General features: G+C 39.5%; 1 protein-coding gene across 37 annotated transcripts in view; it reads right to left on the bottom strand.

Moving 5' to 3' along the window:
• The window catches only part of LOC117207356 (calcium/calmodulin-dependent protein kinase type II alpha chain), a 152,655-nt gene that overhangs the window by 96,873 nt on the left and 31,863 nt on the right, over positions 1–23,919 (bottom strand). For all 37 annotated transcript variants that reach the window (XM_033447479.1, XM_033447480.1, XM_033447484.1 and 34 more), the window contains exon 2: positions 7,877–7,971. In XM_033447479.1, coding sequence (XP_033303370.1) covers positions 7,877–7,971 — 95 coding nt within the window. The remainder of the gene's footprint in view (positions 1–7,876; positions 7,972–23,919) is intronic.

Here is a 23,919-nt window from a genome sequence, read left to right on the forward strand (position 1 = left end):
GTTAAAAATTTTCTGCTAAAAATTTTTAAATTAAGCCGTTGCCAGTAACGTTATTTTAATTATCGTGTAAAAAGACTCGATGACATGTCGACTAACAAACAACTAACGCAAAAGCGGATTAACCTTCGAACCAACGAATCTTCCATGGCATTCTCAATAATTTCAATGGTTGTTAATAATGTTGGCAAAATATTTCAGCAACTATCGTACATTTCAGTACATCGTAATACAATATAATTTGTTTATTTACGAATCGGTATTGGCAATTCGATATTACGCGAATCCTGCTTCTTCGCCGTCAACAGGAAGAAAAAAGAACTTAACAAAATACTTGCGGCGTTCCAACAACGATTACATCGATCCGAACGTTCACTCGATCCCCGGAAACCACCCTTTTCCCTGAGACAACCGCTCCACCGCCTCCATTTCCGACGACAGGCAAGCACGCACCAGACAATTCCACAGAGCTAAGGCTAACTATTTCGAGGGAATTAAATCACGGCATCGCGGGGTGTGGGCGGTGCAGCGTGTAACTGGCTTGCTTCTATCTTTGGCCGACAGTTCCAGTTTCTCCGCAGAGGCGAAAGGTAACACGTGGAAAGGGAGAGGGTGGCGGGGAGGAGAAGAAAAAAAAAGGTTGCAGTAGGCAGAGGGAAGATGAGCGGGCTGTCTCTCCTTCCCCTCTCGACACACAGCGCGGTATTCTCTGTCTCTCTTCGTCCCTCTTTACCCTCTGTTTCTCTGGTTGCCGGGCCGAGAGGGATGGCACGGCTGCACCCTCTCTTCTACGACCTTGCTCCAGTAACCTCTTGACCTACACACGCCACGGACGCCGTTCAACCGCATGTTTCTGAAACGAATAAAGCGCGACCGATTCGCCGTTTCACCTTGAATCGGCCAGCCGATCGCTGGATGCGGAAAAATACAGACGGGAAACTGTTTCACCGATTTCCTCTCGTCCATTCGATTCCTGAATCTGAAAATGTTCCCGCGTTTCCTATAGCTCCCGTGGTATTTCGCGGATTTCGGCTTAGAGGAAATATGCTTGAGGGGCGTTCGCAGATTATTCGAGTTAACGCGCCGACTGTTGTGCGAATTTATTAGGTTGTCCGAAAAGTTTCTTTCGTTTCATAAGGTGATAATAGATGAACAACAATTTCTGTTTTATATTATTTTATTGAATTAGATGTGCTCCGTTTCGTTCTATCTTTATTATTATATTCGTGAATAATTCAATAAACTAATATAAAAGAGAAGACATTGTGCGTCTGTTATTTTCTTATAAAACGAAAGAAACATTTCGGACAACCCAATAATATACTCTCTGTTCTGAAAGGAAAGATGAATGGAAATATATTGCACCATAACATGTAATTTTTGCAAAGTATTGTATTATCTTCGTGTGATTCTTTCCGACGATGTTATCTGGGTCGTTGTTGAACATTTTATAGTCCATAATGATTATCTTGTTTTAATCATTCTAGAAAATTTAGACCGTGCGGTGGAACGTGTTAAAGTAATGAAATGTGTAAATTCAGGCGACTCAGATTCAATTTATTTGAAAGTAGCATACGTGCCAATGGAACCACTCTTGATATTTAGTGCAAATTCAAAATAACTATTCGCGCTGTATATTAATTTTTTGCTAAATATATGTTCGCGGTAAATATGTTGTAACTTCCGTATACTCGTACATTGTCAAATTAGTCCGAAATTTTACTAATACGATCGTGACAATCGTATCGAATTATAGAGCTAATGAAATTTCAAAATGCCTTATATAACAGACAATATACACGTGGAAATTTTCTACGATAGGCGTTCAAATATTTTCCTAAACCACTGTATTTCCTACAGCTATTTCTTCATAGTAGAACAGGACAGTCACTGGTCAGACATCCTCGAATACCACGATCTATGGTATAGAGGCTAATATTTGATTAATTCCGCTTCTCCGTCTTGTTATAAACGTTGCTAGAAATACGAACGTAACCTCGAATAGTCTCAATGAATGATTTCTAACAGTTTAGATTTCGCGAATGCGAAATAGGCACAGGATATGAAGGCAATGATTTCAACCGCTGCAAGAGAAACAAACTGGATCGTGCGTTTCCATTACCGGTATCTCTTAGATTATCCTCTTCGTTTGTATATGTTGTTAAGCTTGGCCAGTCGTAACGTTTTCGGCTGCATCGAAACTAGTGAAGCGACTGGCCAGCAGGAACTATCCATCGTGCCAATAGAAACACCGACGAAATTTATCTCTTCTCCTACTTTCTCTCAAACACAGCCGGGCAAAACTTTTCGTTCTATAAACGCTGACAGCATTGTGCAAAACTTGCGAAGCATCTACGTTATTCGGAATCGTGACCAAAGATACTTTTAAACTAAATGCTTGTACTCCGTTACGTGTATTGTTACATGAGAATAAATCTTTTATCGACCACTTTTTAAATCGAACATTTCAATGCTTCAACCGGGAAATTGGAAATTAGCTAATGAATAAAATCAATTTTATGTTAATGTAATGGTAAGCTAACTGATTCTCCCTGTTGCATGTAATTTTTCACTTATGTAACGAAAGTTCGCTTAGGAATAAGTAGATTCAGTCGGCAGCAACGATTCAATCAGACACTAATAATAATTTCGTTCAAATAAATGCAGAGTTTTACTGTGACTAAGAAATGGTTTTAATCAATTTCACTCTGATCCTTATAAATATTTACACCTGTCTGAAGGTAGTCCATCAGAAAACAAGCGATTCCTGAGAAAATGAAAGATTAAATTTAGAATTTCAAAGATTTAAGAACACGTTAAATAATGTTACTATGAAGTTAAGAGGCAATGAATGTTGCTCGATAATAATATTATAAAATTAAGTGAATAATATAAAATAAAGTAGAATTTCAGTTCATACGTCCGAGGATAATCTATGGCGTGGAAATGAAGGTAACCGATTGAACATTCGACAAAGTGGGAATCCGGATAATCGGTTTCTGAATAATAATCAACGTTCCGCGGTAAAGAGAAATATAGAAGTTGAAGCTATGAATTTGCGTGAAGTTCTACAACTCATTGACGTCAATCCTGTCATCTGAAACGAGATGAAATTTCATCCAGTTTCAATCCAACGAAAGAATTTGTCGCTCTGCCGGCCAGTAAGATTCCATTGAAAAGAACTCGCGAAGCTCACCTCGGAGCCTCCAAGAGAACCTTATGACGTCAATCTGCTTATCTCGGTGACGTTCGTGGACGATGAAAACGCGCCGCGATTTTAAGACAAAGTTCGATGAAAAAATGTTCGTTGCTCTGCCTCTTCATATTGTGATGTATCTCCAAACACCTCGCTCCAAAATTCGTTTCATTATTAAGTTGTTAATTTATTCGTTCGATTTTAAATGAATTTACTAATAAATTGACTTGTTCGCTTGTTCGTTATTTTATATTTCTAAAATATTTCATTTAAATTTCTTTCAATTGGTTATAACGTTATTTATATCGAAAAGCATATAGTGACTTATGGAGAGACAAATTGATTTTACCACTTGTTACGCCGAACCAATTTCTGAAAATTAATGTTTGATAATAAAGTTGAGATTGTACGGTTGCTAATTTATAGATGTCGCGTAAATCCGCAGATTATACAGTTCCTAATCTAAGGATCGGATATATAAGGTACTTCTGAACTAGTAGAGAAGTGCCATTATAATTAATTCAAACAGTGACACTTGTATATTCCGCCAACACGTCGAGTATGAATCATTTTCTGTATACTGCAAGTAATTTTTTAAACGAATAATTGAAATCTATAAACTCTATTTATACACGTGTGTTGATTCCATAGGAAGATAACAAGTTTTAATCCAATATCTTCCTTTTAATCATTACTCTCATAATAAGTCACACATTTTAATCATATTTGCGTATGGTTAATTCAAATTGCTTAAAAGCGACGTATTCGTACATCTTAAATTTTCTTTAATTGCTCGTCGTTATACTAACGAATCTCATTTCTACATTCTTGTGCCAAACATATCCGATCGTATCAATTACTGTCTCTTAATTACCAGATCAACGGTACAAAATCAATAATCAACTACGATCGTTTCGCTCGATTAAAATTCTACATCTAACGATTTAACAAGATCGCAAGGAACTTGAATTGTCTATAAATTGGAGGAATTGGAAGGACCATGTGAAGATTACGTCGTCAAACGATCAAAGACGAGGCGAACAGACAACTTTTTGCTCGTGTTTGGTTTTTCCCCTGGCGAGTGGATCGTCGCCCTTGCATTCTGAGCGTGACCCTCGAAAATTCCTCTCGTCGCCCGAATTCTAAAGCTCGATTACCGGCGTCGATCGAACGCAATGTGGAGCAGCATCAAGGCAAACAACCACGACCGAACTTTCAGTCGAAAGTTGACCTGTTGACGTTGAAAACGTAATATGCGATCGACGTGTTCGGTTACGTACACTAAATGAATGCACAATCTCGTTTTATCTCGTTTTAATAATTTCCGCTAATATTGTAGGAATAGATACAGTCGTATTAATTAATTTTAAATACAGGGTGTCCGGAATACTTGGGGCAAAACTTATACTACCAGTTAATCAGGTCAAAATAGTTTATGCAAACTTATGTCCGAAAATGCTTTATCGAAGAGTTGTAGGCGTTGAAAGGGAAAGTTGTTTCTTAGGACTCGTTATACGGAATCGCAGGCAGACACAAATGCGTTTACTGTTGTTTCTACAATAACAGGAATATTCGAAAGAGTTCGTCACAGTGATTAGTTGGACGAATGGAAGCCTGTATACTGGCAAAAGAAAGAAATTCCGAACATTTATTATATCAAAACAATCGACGAAAGTCTTTGAACCTTATAACTTTTCAACGAAGCATTTTCGGACATGAGTTTGTCAGAACTTTTTTTACCCGCTTGAACTTATTGACACGTAGTATAAATTTTATCCTGTCTTTTTTTTTTTAGATATCCTGTATATAGTATATATTTGGATGCATTCGATGCATCATGACGTGAAATTATGTGGCTAAACTTTGAAGTCATGTTACAGATCGTAATAGTAATTGTGAAAATCTTAACGTTCGAATCAAATCTTCACATTCGCTCAGATAGCTCGAGAGAGATCGATTGATCGTATATTCTATCGTATAAAATATTAGCGATAAACCGTTGTTTTAAAAGAAAATCCCAAGCAATACACGAAATATGTATGTCTCGCTTCTGTGTAAAAAGAAAGAAAGGAAACAAGGAGAAAGCGAGTGTAACCAAGCGAATCTATAATGATATTTCTGTTTTATCTCGACTCCTTTAAAGGTGAAGTAAAATTCATTTACCACGATAAATTTTCATTCGTTATAAATATTCCTACGATATAGCAACGTTAAATAATTCCCCGTGAATCAGACTCTCTTTTTACACGTTTCGCGCGGTGTGATACGCACGCGAGACGCGGGATGAGTCACGCGAACACATATTAGGATCTGTGCCAAGGAATCGATTGATAGGGACAATAAAGCTTATGATAGAGCGTACGATACATCACCGGTCGGGTGGCGATCCGTTTGATACTAAATTTATCAATCGCTGTCTGCTAAGCGAAACTTGTGCACACAAGTGACGGAACCGAAGAGGAACGTGTGTCTATTTGAACGTGAAAGATCGTCACTTCACAGTTCCAATATGTAGAAACATTTCGGATTATTCATTTACAGATTCAATAGGAAAGCGATGAAATGGAATTATTATTGAAAATATTAAGTGATACTAAAATATAGAGTTCAGAGTGCCCGAAATATTTGTTTCTTTCTTCCTTCTTTTCTTTTTCGTTTGATATTGTATTTTAAGAATCTGGAGGACTATTATACCGAAGAATAAAATTTGATAAAAATATTCGAAGACGGTATATTTTATTAGCATCGTTCTTTTTCTTTCGGTATCATATTTTACGATTAGAAAAATTCCAAACTCGTTACAAATCTACTGAGGACTTCTATTTATATTTATATTTCTTTGATCTAAATATCTTTCCCCCCTATATAATATATTAGGTTGTCCGGAAAGTGTCGCTCTTTCGCAAACGTGTTTTTTACAACAGTGCACCTTCGTACAAATATAAAACCAAGTCTGTGAAATGTCGCGGTGTTTATCTCAACGGAACAAAATGGATCGTACGTAATTCGACAAAATAATATTAAAAACGTTGTGCGTCTATTATTTCCTCATAAGACGAAAGAAACTTTTCGGACAACCTAATAATATAGAAATGGTGGATATTAAGCATTCAAGTATTTGCCCAAAAAGCCATCGCATAATTCAAAGATTATTAAAAATATTCGTAAGCTAAAGCACACGAAAGGAAGGAATCCGAAATATGGTAAAACTTCACTTAGCAAACTCGAAGTTGCCATATTTCTATTTACCTTGGACGAAATAATTTCCCTTCCTCCCCCCCCCTTCCCACGCAAGAATTTCTACGAGATTGTCTGGTCGACGATGTGGACATAGACAATACGCTTAACCGTAGTCTCCAAAAATCTGAGCTCGATATCGCAACACGCGTAAGCCAGTCGCCTTGATTTTAGCTCGTTAATTAAATTGACTGTCGTGGCGTTTATCGGATCGCTTTTGCTCGATATTTTGATTGATTCAATTACGACGCTCATCTGGCTTCGCGTCACATCCAACGTTTTATTTTATCTTTCTCCTCTTTTCTTTCCGTTATCATTTTCGTTCCGACGAATAAACGGACGTATATGAAACTTCGCGCGTAAAAACAGGTAAGCAGGTTTTCCCGAATCGAAGATCGTGTACGGCACTGGCAACTGTTGGTCGCGATGGAATGTTGGCAAACTGACAACGGCGTCGCTTGTTGTTTTTAGACGCTAAATCTCTTTCGGTATACAGAAAGCTCGGCTCTTTTCGCGATTCCATGTCCGATCGTCGAGATACGAGCGAACAATGTCTCCGGACGAAATGAGTGAAAATGGCATGGCGATGATTGAACAGAAGATTGTACGGACAATTAGAGGAATGAGTTCGAGAATTTGAAGATAATGAGGATACCGACTGTCGAAAATTTGATATATGTAAATCCATATACAAACTTTTCTTACAGATAGATTCGCGAAAGAGTAACGTAAATGTTACGTTAGTTTTGTTGATTTAAGCGTTGTAGACTGTAAGGGAGCAAATGAATTATTTTTGCGAGTAGAAATCCGAATAGAAATTTAGCCGCGATGTGCGAAGCAGTTTATAATATTTTTAGGCTACCGATGAAATTTCAAGGAACATCGTTAATTTTTCGCATCACGTTCGACGTCCATATGTTTTTAAGCTACTTGAAAAGAATAATTCTACTATTACGTTTATATCGCGTATTGATAAACTATTTTTAAGAACCGAACATGTTTTAATCAGAATATTCCCAAAATACGAACTGAAATATTTAAAGTGAAGCTACTTGCGATGAAATTTTAACCAAATGTCCTTTCAAATGGAAGAAGACATACGCCGCAAACTGCACGAGCATAGCCTTAAAAAGAACAAATTCGCAGCCGAATTTATGCCGCGAATTGATAAACTATTCCATAGAACTCGTTCCAAGCGTTTCGTATTTTCGCGTGAAACTTGCGAGGACCATTTTCATGGTAACGTAGCCTCATCAAAGTCCATGAAGCGTAGTCGTTTCGCCTAATACCCCTATGTATTTTAAATGCTAATGTTCTTGTATTGAACTTCATTGCGAAACTCTCGAAACTTCCCAGCCACTTCATTAACATATTCATCTACGATATTAATTATCGTCTTTCGTCGTCGTCGTTACGGTTAAAACGGAGAATTTTCTTCGAGCTTACCTCTTGCCGTCAGCTTTTTCGTGTTTATAATCTTCGCGGCGAATTCGTGACCGGTGCTCTTCTGAACGCATCGTCGAACCACCGAGAAGGCACCCCTGAAACATTTCAAACACAGATTCCCGTTAATTCGGCGTTCGACGAGACACGGCAACTCTCCGGGCGAGAATGATAAAACTCGCGAAAAGCGATACGGTTAATCCGTTAACGAGCAGACTCGTAACTGCTCTCCAAACTTCGCGAAACCTATATATTTGCCCTCTTGAACGACTGTCGAATAGTCGAAAGGTTGAACTTGGTCGATTACCCTACTGTACCACCACTGCTATATTTGGAATATGTGTATCTATATATGTATATGTACATGGCGCAGACAGATGGAAATTAGTTAGCAGCAGTAAAGTTTTTTGTAGTACAGAGTTTGCGAAGATAGGAGATGGTTGTTGAAAAGAATCTTCGGATCGTTGTTGTAATTGCAGGAAATTTGGCAGTGAGTTTGGAATTCTTTATACGAAAAGTGGGCAACTTAAAGTCGGAAGAAGTTTAATGGACGAATGTTCGAAGATGCACGTTCGTTTTATGGAAGAAAAATTTGGTACTCGGAATTTTGGAATCGTTTGGCGATAATTTCTGTGTAAGAATTTCGGTGATTATTGAATCGGGATTGTTATTACCGATAATAATTGTAAAAAATTTCAATCGTTCGTAGGAACTGTAGTCTCTCAAAATTCACGATATCCATCTTTCTCTAGCCGTAAAGCGTGTCCAAACGTTTAAGAAAACGTTGTTCCACTAAAATTACAATTTTCATTCTCCATGCTCGATAAATTCGAGAAATTCTCGGGAAATCAAAGAAACGAAGGGCAGAGGGTAGCTACAACTGGAGTGTTTGCCTGGAAACGCAATTGTGTTTTCTCTGGACGGTGTCCTTTGTCTCCGTATAATCGGATGACGGAAGAAAAGAAGGTGGCGTGGGCGAAAGGTGACCCAGATCTACGTCGATGCAATTAGCGAGCGAAAGGAATTGAACTTCCGGGCTCGTTATTATTCCAGAAGTATTATTTATCCGCGTCGATTTTCCGCCATCAATCGAGCCTAACGAACGACGAATCACCTGAAAGGGTTTAGATCAAATCTGAGAAAGAAGCGGCGAAAAGAAAGATGAAAGAACCTGAAGGGAAGAGAATTCGAAGAAGAAGATTTGACGAATGTCGACACTGTCAGTCATAAAAATTGATAATTTTTTCAAGATGAATAGAAGGACGTCTAAGAAACTGGCGAAAGAGCATCCAAACGTATGCAATTGGCTTGGGATGCCTAAAGATTCCTAAACTTCCAAATTTCAAATGTCACATCACTCGTCGTACAAAATATCAAGGTAAAAAAAGAATGAAAAGGAAAGGAACATTCAATTTCTGAACAGCTTCTCGACAATTTTTTCTTATATCATTCATCTTTGAAAATATTGAAACAAAGAACAGGAATAAATAAAAGAAGCTAAGTGTAAAAGCCTATAGTGATTCAACTTTGAACAGCTCCCAGGGTAACTTCGTTTCGCATTAAGCGCCATCCAAAGTACGAAAAGAAAAAGAGGGAAGAGAGGAAGGGGAAAACGGTAAAAGCTAAAAAATAAAAGCGACCTGAGGACAAAAGGTCAATCTGTGCAGTACCTGTTCCTGGAACAGCTTTCTCTCCATACCATCCATCATCCAAAGTATCAAAATAGAAAGAAAATAATAGAAAAAAATGTGATTGCGAGGATAAAAGTTCGAAAGATGAAAGCAATACGACGATGAAAAGTCAGTGTTAACCTCTGTTCTTCGAGTACCTTCATCTCGCATTATTCATCATTCGAGGTACTAAGATAAAAGAAGAGAAGAATGAAATCAAAAAGAAAAGGCCGGAAAGGGAAAAATTCTAAAGAGAAGAGCTTAAAATATAAAAGTGACAAAGATAAAGACAGGTAATCTCCATTCTTGGAACAACTTTTGTTCCGCGCCATCCATCACCCAAACTTCTAAAACGAGAAAAGAAATAAAAAAACTGAGATAAAAAAAGAGAAGAATAGGAGAATAAAAATCACGTTAGATCGAAAGGTTAGAGACCTGAGAAGTAGAAGCAACGTCAGGACAAAAGGTCAGACCGTGCAATCCTTGGGCCAGTTTCTCCGTCATCGTTCAAAGTACCAAAAATAAAAAGAAAATACTAAAATAAAGAGAAAAAGAATAGAAATTAAAAATAGCCAATCACGATGCTAAAAGTCTAAAAGATAGAAGCGATATCAGGACGAAAGGTCGCGCCGTACACGGCGTTTTGCGGAAATCCATCCATCGCGTATCCTTCCTTGAAGTAGTTCAAGGCAGGGCGCATCGGCGCAAACGCAACCTTAATGTTTCATCCTGCAGGCGTCGGCGTTGTTGCAGCGGCAGCGTCGCGACGCTCCTGCGCTCGACCAGCCAAGCCAGTTGGTCTGCAAGGAAAAAGGGCGAGGCGGCACCCTGCACCCCTTGGTCACCATGGAAACTGATCATTACCGGAGATTGCCGAGGCGACCTGCACACCGATCCACCTGGATCACGTGCTTCTCGCTGGATTATCACGTTCGACCGGCTACATTCCGCGAATCCGCTATCAAGATTACTGATATTGTTCGTTAGGTCGACGTCCAGAAGGGTTTCGCTGTTTAGATAGTTTCTGCTTCAAATTTGAGGAAGATGCAGGTTTAGCTTAGTTTAGCTTAGTTTACGAGGGTACAATCGCTCGATGATTTTATAAATGCGAATGTTTAGACAGTTGGAACATTCACTTTTGTATAATTAATTAAAATGGATTGTGATGTCGGAAATTGCACATTTCCTGAGGATTGACACGTGCGTTACTGCGTAGATGTATTGTTTGGGTATTTGATTGTCTTGTACCTTGGAATTGTTAATCGGACTAATGCGTGTGTAAGATTAAATTGGGATAACATAATTACGAAATTTTAGATGCGGTAAAATAATATTTGCAAATTTGTATGTAATAACAAACTTGATGTATATAGATGTTAAACTTTGTGGGACTTTTAGATACTTTAAAGCTACTTATTTTTAGGATAGTTTGATGTAAGCTTCACTGTCTTCTTAGCTATGCTATGCTATGGGTCAGGTGAGGAACGATTCTGTGGAAATCGATTAATTTATTAGCGATTTACTTAAACATACGGATCGATATCCCAATTTGTAAATTTACAAATACGAATTATTTTATATTCAGTCAGTGATCTTTAGAAAGAACATTTGATCCTATCTTCTTTAACCTTCGCTAGGTGGTCCATTGAAACTGATAACACAAGGAAATTCGAGGAATCAAAGTGTATCTATACTCTTGGATAGGACGTCGTATCGATCGTCACGAGATCTTTACGTGCCATCGCGATCGGTTCGAATGGCATCAATCTGATCAACCTAACAGCGATTCTAACGCTCTCTCATAGAAATCCGTGAACCAGATTTCGAGTACACTTGGCCAGAACCGTTTGCATTCGCGTTTAATCGCGCTTGGCGAACGATCGAGCAGGAGTCGCACTTGGCGGGGAATCGGCTCGGTTCAATTTACTAAAACGAGCTACTACGACTCCGGTTCTCCGTGCCAATTAACAAAAACGCCTAAACCACGTTCACAATAACGATCACGGGCGCCAGATCGTTCGCAGCGTTTCGTTGTTTGCTTTTTGATCTAACACCGGCCAATTCACATTTAGCAAAGTGATTTTTACAACATCTGATAGTGTTCGAATAAAGAGTTGAAGAGAAACGAATACCTAAACGAGTACGAATACGATGTAAACGTATGTTTAACATAATCTTTGTTACTCTGTGAGTTATTACAAAAATTTCTGTGGAACTTTCCTCATCTTCAGATTGCATTCCATAATGTTACACGGATAATATATAGACAATAACAGATCGCAATAGAATAATTACGTATAAATAATAATTAGACCGCGGTTTTTATGCAATTATGACAAATTTAAAGATATAATATGTAGTATATATATACTTCTCCATTCGCACATAGTAATTTTTGGATTCAATCAATTGTCTTAGATGTAAGTTAATCTTGAGCCATGAACGTAAAATCTAGGACCTATAGCCTATAAATAAACATGTAACCTGTGGTATATGCAAAAATATATATACTGTCCAAAGTGTAGTATTTTTTACGACACTTAATGGGTGACGCAAATTTCTGGATCCTATTCTAATCTTAATTGTATCCAGGGAAATATGAATTTGCATAAAAATCCACAGCCTATTGAAACTAAATCGTTATATACGACATTCGGTAGATGTTCCTTTGCGAACGTGGAATATCCATCCCATGAAAAATTGGAAATTCCTGCAGGTAACCGAAGAGATAATTCGATTATCTGTGCCAAACGAGATCCATCGGAATGCTGGAAAACGACGGAAGTCGTAGCAGATATAGCGCGCGAGTCACTCGAATAAGAGAGATGGTTACAGATAGAGATTATACGATTACGAATGCAGAAAGCCCTGCGAGGAAATATACTCCTGTCTAGAAATATTCTATTATACCAGGAATCAGATTCGAAGGAACGGAACGGCCAAAGCGCGTTAGATTGCGAGAAAATTGAAACGCGACCGAAGGTGCGAAGGAAATTTCTTCGTCTAAAAATAGAATCTTAACCGGGGATTTGTTCCGTTTTATCACGTTGCAGTACAATTCCCACCCACGCTGTCCTGCTTCTTTTTTAATGAATATCTGTCACGTGGACAGAAACCAGCGTGGAAAAGTTTTTATCACGAGACGCACTCGTTGACGCAATTGCATTGTCAATGGTAATGAATAAGATGAACAGAAAAAAAAGAATAACAAGGTAGTAGAAGGATGAGTAGAGAGAAAGAGAGAGAGAGAGAGAGAGAGACGTTAGCTCTTTTTTTAATCGCTCTGCCAATCTTACGGCTAACGTCATCGTTACTCTGCATAAAACCTGTGCACTGCAGTTGGCAAAGGACACGCTGCTCAACCTATTTTCCCTAAAATCGACGGTTTCCATTCTTCGTTTCTTGCGTGCAGAAGGACCGTTTATAGGTCCCTATGGAATATAAACCCGGAGAAGATTCAGAAAAATCGGGCAAAAAGGGGAGAAATTTACGTTTGTACGCTGGGTCGGCTCTTTGAGAGTGTGTAAGATCATGTCAGAAAATATATGGGAAGAATTCTGTAGGATAAAATTGGTTGTAAGATGCTGAATGGTAAAATATGGTGTTCCAAGTGCCTATGAGTTTTTATGATTAAGTTTCACGAAATAAATTACGACAGGAATAGTCTCCATTTCGACTTATCTGTACCGTACGGACAGCTTTAAATCTCTTAGACTGAAGAAAATCGAGGCGGAAGATGGAGAATGTAATGAACTTTTATATACGAAATTGTTTAATTTCAGTATATTGAACGAGAAAAATGTAATTTCAGTTCTTCTCAATCAGACTGCGTGTCTTGGCGTACTTCGCACTACTTAAAGTTCTTTTCGCAAGAGGTAAATTAAACGACTGAGAGAAATGGTTAAAATGAAGAAGACAGTCAATTAATCGATCAATTCATCGATTCGTATATGGATACGAAGCGCCAACTAGTAACATCTTCCTCTATCACCAAAATTACTTCCTTATTATAATACAACAGACGAGACGCGTACACTGTTCGCTTCTGCCTATTCACATGCAATAAATTCTGCCAGACCAGTCACGTTGCCTATATTTCTCATAAACTCCCGGTTCCCTGAGAAAGGATTAAATAATAACTAACAGAAAACAGGAACAGCGAGGCGCAATCCTCGCCGCCTTACACGCCAAGCTCAACCTCAAAAGGAAGCCCAACCAGCAGCTACTTCGTTATCTGAAAAATCTGTGACAGAATCCTAAGGAAAAAACATACAAGGCAAGCGTCGAAAAAGGAGCAAAGTGAAAAAGGTTTTGGTAAGAAGGATGGGGAAGGAGAGAAGAAGCCACTGACGCAGAAATGGTGGTCGAGTGACAGTGTCGGCCTTGAATCGAGGCAATCGCTCGACGACACGACGTGCAAGTAGGGCGTGCAAGAGTCGGCAATGTGCTTTCAAAGCGAAGTTTCCTGCCGCCTGGCGACGGTGCGCCTTTGCAGAGCGTTGCGACGACACGTCGATACCTTTAAATATCCAGCCTTACCCCCCGGGTGAGATCCTACAGCGATCGTGTACGCGAGGGCAAAGTAGACGACCATAGGATCTCGCACAGGGAACCAGCCTCGGCTATAAACGTGTCCCCGGCCAGCGTTTTATCGTTGATCGATTTTCCTCGCAACTCACGACCGAATGGAGATCGCCATCGTTACGTGTGCGCGCGTGTACGCCGATGTATTTCTATTTTATGCAACACGGGGGATCCTTGAATTCGTGAAATCGAGCGAACCGCGCGTCAACGGAAGTCGGGAGTATTTCCCTTGGTAAAAGGACGACACATATGAACACGATAGGTAATTTCGATGTATACGTATATGAACTTACCCGTCGATATATCATCGACGAATTTGCTTCTAGGGACTTTGCAATTTGCCTGTGTAAAGACTCGGAGGAGAGTTAAGGTTAATTGATATGTTCGTTATTTACAAGGGTGACCTCCAACAGTTTGCAATACGTCTATCTATAGACCTTATCGGAGATCCTTATGGAAACCATTGTTGGCAAACTTGACCTTCGTGTTGGGAATTGTGCGAGCGACAATTATGTGCTGGGGATTTTTAATGGATGGGGAGAGCGCATTAGAATTATTTAAGTATGCGGTCTATTTTAAAATTCTGGAATAGGGGTGATATTGTTCTTTGGGGTCTTAGCAGAAAGTACACTTAACGCTGCTTCGTCAGTTGGGGTGGAATATTTCTATTCCCTTAAAGCGACCAACGCGTGAAAAAAGGTTGAACAGGAAAATTGATTTCCGGCCATTTTCGTGTACCAGAACTGTAATATCTTTAATAATTTCTGTATGAAGATGAAGAAGAGTACCTGTCTTTTAAAAAATGCAATACTATGTGCATTTGTTAAATTTTCCATCAAATAAAATTTGTAAGACCACGGCAATGTTAATAATTGATCTCACCACTAGAGTGTCCTGCTATGGTTTTTCCAAAGCAGGACGCTTAATCTCGTCTCATCCTCGTCCGAAACTTCCAAACTAAAATCTAATTTATATATCCAGGATACTCTAAATTCGCGTCTCTAACATACGTTTCAACCCTCGTCGTTCGATCCTCTCTCTAACCCTAGCCTAGTGCATTTAGTAACTAACTAGGAAATCTCAGCTACCGATTCCATCCCCGGTAGCGAAGGAAAGTTTTAATAAGACGGCGAAGACTTTCGACTTTAGGCTAGTCAACTACCCTTGATGAAGCTCGAGAGAGGAACCGCGTTTATTTACAAAGTAAAGGCTTCCTCCATTCGAGTCGACGTTATCCCCGAGCTATCTGGTAACTATCTAAGAATTCCTCTCTATGTATTCTTATCCGCGAGCATCGTTCGAAGAGGATTCTTATCGAGTGTCGCGATCGACGGGCGAGCTTGCTGGCTCAGGAGAACTTTTAATAACTCCGTAAGACTCGCGACCTCGTCGATGATCCCGACTTGGCAGGCGACTTTGGCACAACCCGTACCAACGTTCAGAAAGCTAACTAGCTGTCTTTTACAATAGGCAGTAAAGCTGCGCGCGCAGATCCTGCAGAATCCTGACCCGCGGGCTTCTAGCGTAGGATCCACCGTGTCACGTGATACATCGTAAAACGTGTAGCTACATTTTTGCATAGTCAGCCCGAGTCTGTCGTCCTACTTCTCCTGCGGAGAGGTGGCGATCAGGAGCCGCTGCATGCACGTACACGCGCCGTCGGGTTACAGGATACGCGAAGAAATGGTTTGCATTCGAAGCAGGGCTTGAATAAATGATGGATGAGATATAGAGATGTTTCGCTGTTTTGAAGTATTATAGGGAAGCGTGATATAGATCGGAGAGTGAAGGTAACAGAGGAAGGCTATAGACTCCTTTTAGCATCATAATTGAAATTTAATGATTTATTGGCGGGGTATTTTTAGCGTGAATAAGTTTCAGTCTGTTATAGGGAGCATTTACAGAAAATGCGGGAAAGACAGAGTATCGTTTTCTTTTAGTAATCGAAAGTTACTAAAGTTTTACTGACAGACTGCTCTTAATATGAATAAGTTTTCGTTTGTTATAGGGAGCATTTTTAGAAAATGGGGGGGGGGAGGGCAAACCGAGTATCTTTTTCTTTCAGTAATTGGAAGTTACTAAAGTTTTATTGAAAGGGTGTTTTTGGCACAAGTTTTCGTTCGTTATAGGGAGGATTTTTAAAAAATGGAACAAGCGCAAGAATTGAGCATTATCTTCGTTTAGTAATTGCAGATTATTCTACTGTTTTATCGGTAGGTTGTTTCTAATATGAATAAGTTTCGATTCAATGAGTTACTATAGCATACGTATAACAGCCTAACGTACGCTCTAAAGTAACACGGTAAAAGATGAAATACAATTTACAAGTCAAATAACTCGAAACGAAAAGAACGATGTCCCTAGAGGTTCGGGCTAAGAAACTCTTCTCGATGGAGGAGAAACCAGATAGTCTCTAATGGTAGGTTAGACCTGGTCTGGGCTAAAAGGATGATTGATACATTAAAGAACCGCGCACGAAGCTAACGATCACGAAGCACTTCATCTTCTATCGCGTAGGAAAAGAATTATCCGACACTGCACAGGGGGTAAGAAGTCGACTTGCGGCTAACCGGCGTCCTCGCCGTGCTCGTAAGATGATTTCCCCCGGGACGTCTCGTTCCCGTGTTCCCCAACAAGCCGTTACGGTATTACGATCGCGTCTGTTTAGACGAAAAAGCTAGAAATTCGGTTAATGCTGCTTCTCGTGTAACCGTACCACCCACTGTTTCCTCTCGACCTGTGTACGCCCTTGTACGTAGTCTCTAATCATCCTCCAAATACAAGGCAGAAAATAGCTTTCCACTAGTTCAGCCGTAGAACTAATCTGACTTAAGTAATTTCGATAGAAAATCGTATTTTTTGTTCTAAAAAAATACTTGTATATTTAAATGATTTCTATATTGCGCATTTCGTGCAATATGATTCTTGACCCAACTTTCTTTCCTGGCATATCCCTGACACGAACATACATGTTCGTGTTCTGTTTCTATACATATTTACTAAACATGTAAAAGGGCAAAGTAGAACGAACTCGTAATTTAATATTTAATTTTGCAATATAGAGATACGACAGAGCGCAAGAAAACGGAAGAAAACTCAATTTCACTTAAAAGATTGATAACGAAACTACAATTGATGCAAGGCTACCTTCGATAAAAATAAGTTTGACGATAGTCTTCTTCCTTGCTAGAATCCTAGTTACGATTCATCGTCAGTGATTCGTTGTATTTAGAAATATATGTTCTGAAGAAACCGAATCCGATCCATAAGTCTCGTCTAAAAGTCTTATTTGGGAAATCGATATTCCGTGTACACGCAAGCTGACACAATAAAAATTCCTACATTCCAAAGTTAAGGATTATCAGGAAAGTTTGAAGTCAACACAAACTACCCCCGTAACTTGAAACCGCGACATTGGCAGTCACCGGATCGTCATAAATCTCCTTTCACGCTGACCCCAAGGCATTTTCAGCCCGTCGTCTAAACAAAGCTCTGTTCCCATCTTCCTTCTCTCTCGTTTCGTCGTCGCTTGAAAGCTTTTTTTCGCCTTTTTGTTGTCGAGGCACGCGCGTGTATCGTTGTGTCGCCGCTGTTCCGTGTCAACTGTCTGCCGAGCAGCGTGCGGAACAATGGAGCGGCGAGCCGAGACTGGCTGCAATAGTTCTGCCGACGTTTCGCATTCATCCGCGGCCGCGATGCAAAAAGGAGAGAGACCGCGAAATAAAGAAACAGAGAAGCTAACGTACAGCGGAGAAAAAATGAGTGGAAAGGAAAGAATGAATCGTTGCCACGCTTTGACGGCCGAGACAACACTCGTTACATCGATACATCGCTGATTCCATTGGCCCATGTTGTCGACCTATATATCTTCCACGCACTCTTTTGTGCCAGCGAAGTTCGAAATATATTGTGAAACGATTATTTCTGCCGTTGGCCGACGATTTTTGTAGGATGATTGAGCTTTTGGTGGATCAAGTATAGCGGCCGAGGGATGTATTGCGGGATGAAACGTTAAGGGTGTGGGTGTATGAAGGGTGATGAAGTATGAGAAGGTATATTAAGGATTATAGTGGAAGTTTGGAAATTTAGAGACATAATTAAAGGAAGTATAAAGTATAGAGGATTAGCGACGCAGAATAGTATATTAGGGGATGATTGTCTGCAGGGGGTTTTATAACGCATTAAATCGCGAGAGCTTGAAAGTCCAAAGACAGAAAATAAATATAGCGGAGAAAATTGATTATTTCCTAAATATTGACAAAGGGTAATAGGAAAGACGTTCCTTGACGTAAACTTCCATATCACGTTAACTTAAAAATTTAAAGACATATAATTAAATGAAACATAAAATCCATCCAATGTCTTCTCACTTGTATTCCAAAAATAAAAAAGAAATTGAACACCTTGAGAGTCGATAATTATACAAAAGAATCATTCATCTTCTGTGCTTTAAATATAAAAATCCTGCTCAAGAATCCTCTCGCAACTTTACCCCCTGGAATTTATACCAGACAAAGTGAATACCATTCTTTCTCAAACTGGAGCCCTAAATTCCGAAAATTCAACTCTGCTCGATCGTACCACCTTGAGAAACGGTCCCATAATCCGCACGTGTCCTTACTGCACACTCTACTTTTCCGCGTGGTTTGGTTTCCATCGAAACGCGGAGGATTTCTATTCTCCACCCACTTGGACCTTTAGCCGCGACGCGCTATCGCCTATAAAGCAGCATGGTCGCGCGACGAGGACGAGGACGAGGATGATGATGGAGATGGAGAATACGGGAAGGCGAATAGGCCGTGGTGGGAGAGTGAGAGGGATGAGGGTTGGCCGCTTTAGCCGGGCGGGGATGGCTTTAACCGGTCGATACTTCGTTCTACGCCAACCGCTCTCTCTCCCTCTCTTTCTCTCTCTATCTTCTCTCTCTCTCTCTCTCTTGGACAGATGGTTGCGGAGAAGCGTGGCACAGCCCTGATCCTGCTCTCATCGGACATCGATGTCCACCCGCCGGACACGTAGTCCCGGAAGAAGGCTAAGATGCCAAGAAAAAAGATTCTTTCAGAACGTTCACCACTTAAACTATAACGAATTCACTTTCTGCGAGTTCGATTGTATTTAATAGTTTCACTTGGTTCGCAGCTGAAGTTCCTAGAACATAAACTACGGAGGATCAACTGCAGCGTTTGGTTTTACCTAGGTTCGAAATCGATGTTGAACTTTTCGAAGAACAAATAACTTGTTTTTAAGTAATAGTAAATATAAATGGACAATATTCGAAGCGTCGATGCTTCTCGCTGATATTCGACTGTTCGGAGCTGTTTAGTAGAGCGTTTGAACAATTCGCGTTATACTTGTGAAACTGGAGAAAATTACGGTAACGTCGAAAAGAAAGTTTGAAAGGCGAACGATACGAGGAAACGGCAGAATTTTACAAAAAACAGAACGATATTCGATATGAACGACGAGCGGATAGATGTAATATACGTATACTAGAACAGACAATCTTTTGTAACATGGTAAAAAATGTTCAACATAGATGCTACCAGTACATATATATTCGCAAGTAACCATTGTTAATTAAACTATTTTTATTCATTTTTTCCAATACTATGCTTAACACGTTCTGTCTATACCGAATATAAATCAAACACTACACAGCTGGTATAAGATCGAATATAACGAAGCCTTCGCAGTAGATTCGACTGTCCATAGACAGACGTTCGATATCGACTTGCGTAATCTCATCGAAGAACAAACGTCCCTTTCCGGTAGCCTCGTTCCGGTCCGTGCAAAAATAGGAAGGGCGATGCTGGACGTAAAACTCGCGGGCAATCTCCGCGTACATCCGGTATAGCAAATTAGAAAGCCTGCTTCTGACAACTGTGTTCCTTCACAGGTCTTCTTGTTTACCGTGGAAAAATTGCCGGACGGTAACACCGATATCGACTATCGACGTGGCTTAATTAAACGTCACGACGCGTTCATCGTTTCGAAGAGTCAAAGTTCAGCCTGGCGATCGATAAAAAGAAGACCAACGATTCGGATGTGCCTCCGGCGGCCCTGCTTCTTCCGGAAATTGCGTTAGGCCAGAAGATAAATAGCCAGATGATTAAAAACCGTTTGCCGATTCTTGTCTTGAATTTCTATTGCCGTGGTAATAATCGGTTTCCTTTACGATAGATATTGGTAAATTACGAACAAGGCGGAATATCGTAGAACAAAGCGTCATTGTTACTCCGATGTATGGTTTACCGAGTTCTCGTGTTCATCGAACGCTTTCTAGGTTATCTAATTTCCCAAATTTCTTAATTCTTTGATATTCCAACCCTGCTGAGTTTCCAAAATTTTAGATTTTTCAAAGTTCCAGATTTTTAGCTTCCAGATTTTTTCACCTCTAAGCTTTCGAAGCTGTAAATTTCTTGAATTTCGAATTTTTGACTTTTCACATTTTTTCCCAGTTTCCACGTTTCCAATTTCTTTGACTTGTAACTCGTTTCCATCAATAATTCGCTTATCTCTGCGTTAAAGTGGACGTTGTCGATTCAAATCAGCGCGGATCCGCGAATCGAGAGGAATCACAGCGTCAGATAACGTTGCACATCGACAGGTGTATCGCTTCCGGCGGTTCTTGCTGTTTTTCCTACTCCCCCGAGAATTTCGAATAATATGGTCGATTAAAACAGTATTCGTGCGTCCGGTATCGGTACACATTATTTGCAACGTCGCGTCGATTACAACACAGTTACGTGTAATCGGAAAACGCGTGCTTCATTCGGAAGGAAAAATCGTTCGAACACGCTTCGACAGGAGATTAACTCATAAAGTGTATCGGCGCGTATCGATGACCACGAGGTTATAACTCGTTTCACGCTATTGTTCTTTTGTCTCCGAATTTCCACTGGATATCTCGTTTTTCGTTCGAATCTTTCGATCAAACTATTCGGCCGGAAACATTCTCGAATATTGCGTATCGTTAGCTATTGTTAGTACGTATAGAAGTGGTTGCAGATATATGGATATCTCTTATTGTCAAGACATTTGTATCGTTTCATGGAAATCGCAGTGGGAAATCGTGCGAGACTATACGAATCACGCGTTGTCGAAGATAACTTAACTATTCGTACTTCGATTCGATATGCTTTCAGTTGCTGAATCTGCGAATCTCTAAATTCCGGAACGTTCAAATGTTGGAGCTCGAAACTTTAGAAGTTTCGAATTTCGCAGGTCGCAATTTTCGGAATCTTTAAATTCTAGAAGCTTCAAATTTCGAAGCTCTCGAGTTTGAGAATCGTTAAACGATGGGAGTTTCATATAGCAAAACTTGAGAATTTCCAAGTCATTAAATCTTTAAGCTTTCAATTTATCCAATTTTCGAAGCTTTCAATTGTCCAATCTGAGACTTTGGAAAACCTCGGAAAACCCATTTGCGAATCGCAGTTCCGCGGAAAAAAATCACCGCGTCGACAAGTTCAACGATTGCGTACAACAGTGTGTAATTGCGAGCGAGTTGGAGGCAGAGCGCGAACGCAAATAAGCAAATAATCGTCGTGAACGAACGGGAACGAGATAAAAATAGTGTTCGCGAAGCGATCGCATGTTAAACGTGGATGTAAGCAACCCGCTCCGGTTCGTTTCCTTCTGATCGATTCGCACGGCTTCAGAGGCCGCCTTGGTAGATATATAACTTGAATTTCCCAATAATAGGAGGTAACTGGGTAATAGTGGGCAAAGCAGCGAGGTATTACTATATATATCGACTAAATTATGCCTTAGCCGGGCTATTTAAGCACGAAACGATAGAAGTAGTATCTGGCTGTCTGCTCGAGGAACGCCAGGATATTCGACCGCGTAATTTATGCGTCCCTTCGCCAACAGATTGAATTTGGAATCGTATCTATCCGTGTTTAATCAACGAAATCGATCGTCGAAATTTTTGTTCAAGTATACACAATGACAATGACACGATCTACAGGCAAAAACATTGTGAAATTTTACGATCTTGTGCACCTTCAACGTACGTTTTTTAGGTCTGTCTGTTCTCTGCAATAAAGTTCCTCTAACAATTTTCTTCTGATAAATTTCTAGCGAAAAAGTTAAGTTTAATAAAACAATTAGAGTTTGAATGAATTAGAAGAAATAGATTTAGTAATACTGTAATTGACTCGTGATCTATCAAACATCGTTTAAGGAAGGATTTAACATAGAATTTTGACAAATTATCACCCAACCTTTCTCATAATCCTGTTATTTCATATTTACTGCTTTTTGGTATCCATTGCGTGGGTCTGTTGTAGCGGTGAGGCTATGAATATTTATCTAATAATAATCTAATTATTGTCCTCTATTATTCCTCCTCTTCATTGCAACGCCACAAATTAGAATATACATATATTCCTGTAATTATGTAGTAATGTATATTATCACTAATTGTAGTAATTAAACAATCAGAAGTACAAAATTTAAGGTAAAATGCTTTACAAGTAGAAGTACATACGATAACATTCTATCTTTTACCGTAATTCTTTCGAACTATCTTAGCGATGTTATATTCAGCGTAAAATATATCTGAAATATTCTCTAAAACCCATAATTAACCCGAAAAATTCATGGAACTTCAACCTTCCACGCCACGACGTGATCAAATTAGAAAGTTGGCTCGGAAACTTCTTAAATATCAATTTTGATTGAAACTGGATCGCAGTCGTAGAGTTGCCACCCCCTTTCCACTCAATCTCTTACGAAAAGCATCGTGAGTGTCGTATAAAGGATTCCTGTGTCGGATCACAGGCCCAGTATGCCTTGTAATTAGGTTATTAGCAAATAATCGAGTTAAACCGATCGAAGTGAAACACGGTGTACCGTTGGACGAGTTACAACGACGAGAAGTGAGTAATGGTCCTGTCAGACTCCAGACCGATGCAAAGTATTCGCAGGAGCAACAACAAAGAGATATTTTTCGTGATAGTGAAATTCGTGTATTCGTTCACGTTGATGCGCGGAATTTGGACAAAAGGAAAATATTCGTTCAGAATTCAGAAGATTTATAATATAGATATCAAGGTCTCGATATCGATAATTGGAAATAATCGAAATATCTATGCGATATTGGCCATTTTAGAACCAAATCGTTTTGGGACCACGAGGAAAATGTTTATTTTATGAAATATTAAAGAAAATATTAAAGAAAATATTAAATTTAGATAAATTCCCATGAAAATTATTGTAAACATAAATTTACGATTTCCAAGCCTGGACAATTCCACCTAAGCAATTTTTTAACGGATAAATTATTTGTAAAACGAAACCGGCAATTTTAACGCAAAAGTTTGTCTATTCCAGAATTAATAATTCTCATAAATAATAATGAAAGTGGATAGAGTTAGTCATTGATGGACCGTATTGGCTTATTTATAAATTACTCTCGATTCGATATACGTTATGTAATATTTCAATATGTCAATACGCGTACGTGATATTTCCAAAATTGCTATTCGCAATTAAAATTTTATTTGAAAGAACGAAATTACACATGCACCGGTAATGCTCCGAGCCGTATGTGTAAAGGCTTGAAATCTCGAAAAAAGAAATGTCTCTTCGTAATTCAAAGCAGCATAGATACCACGACGCATCGTTTGGCAAAAGGAGAGAGAGAGAGAGAGAGAGGGAGAGGAGAGAGGACGCGCGATGACCGGCAAAGCCGAGAGAACCAGCGTATAAAAGGAAATTCGAAATGCATTTCCGTCAGGATCCGTTTGCCTCCAATTTTCTTGTCTTTCTCAATGGCTTTCACGA

This window comes from Bombus bifarius, unplaced genomic scaffold (assembly GCF_011952205.1).
Source record: "Bombus bifarius isolate JDL3187 unplaced genomic scaffold, Bbif_JDL3187 scf7180000008028, whole genome shotgun sequence".
Lineage (NCBI taxonomy): Eukaryota > Metazoa > Arthropoda > Insecta > Hymenoptera > Apidae > Bombus > Bombus bifarius.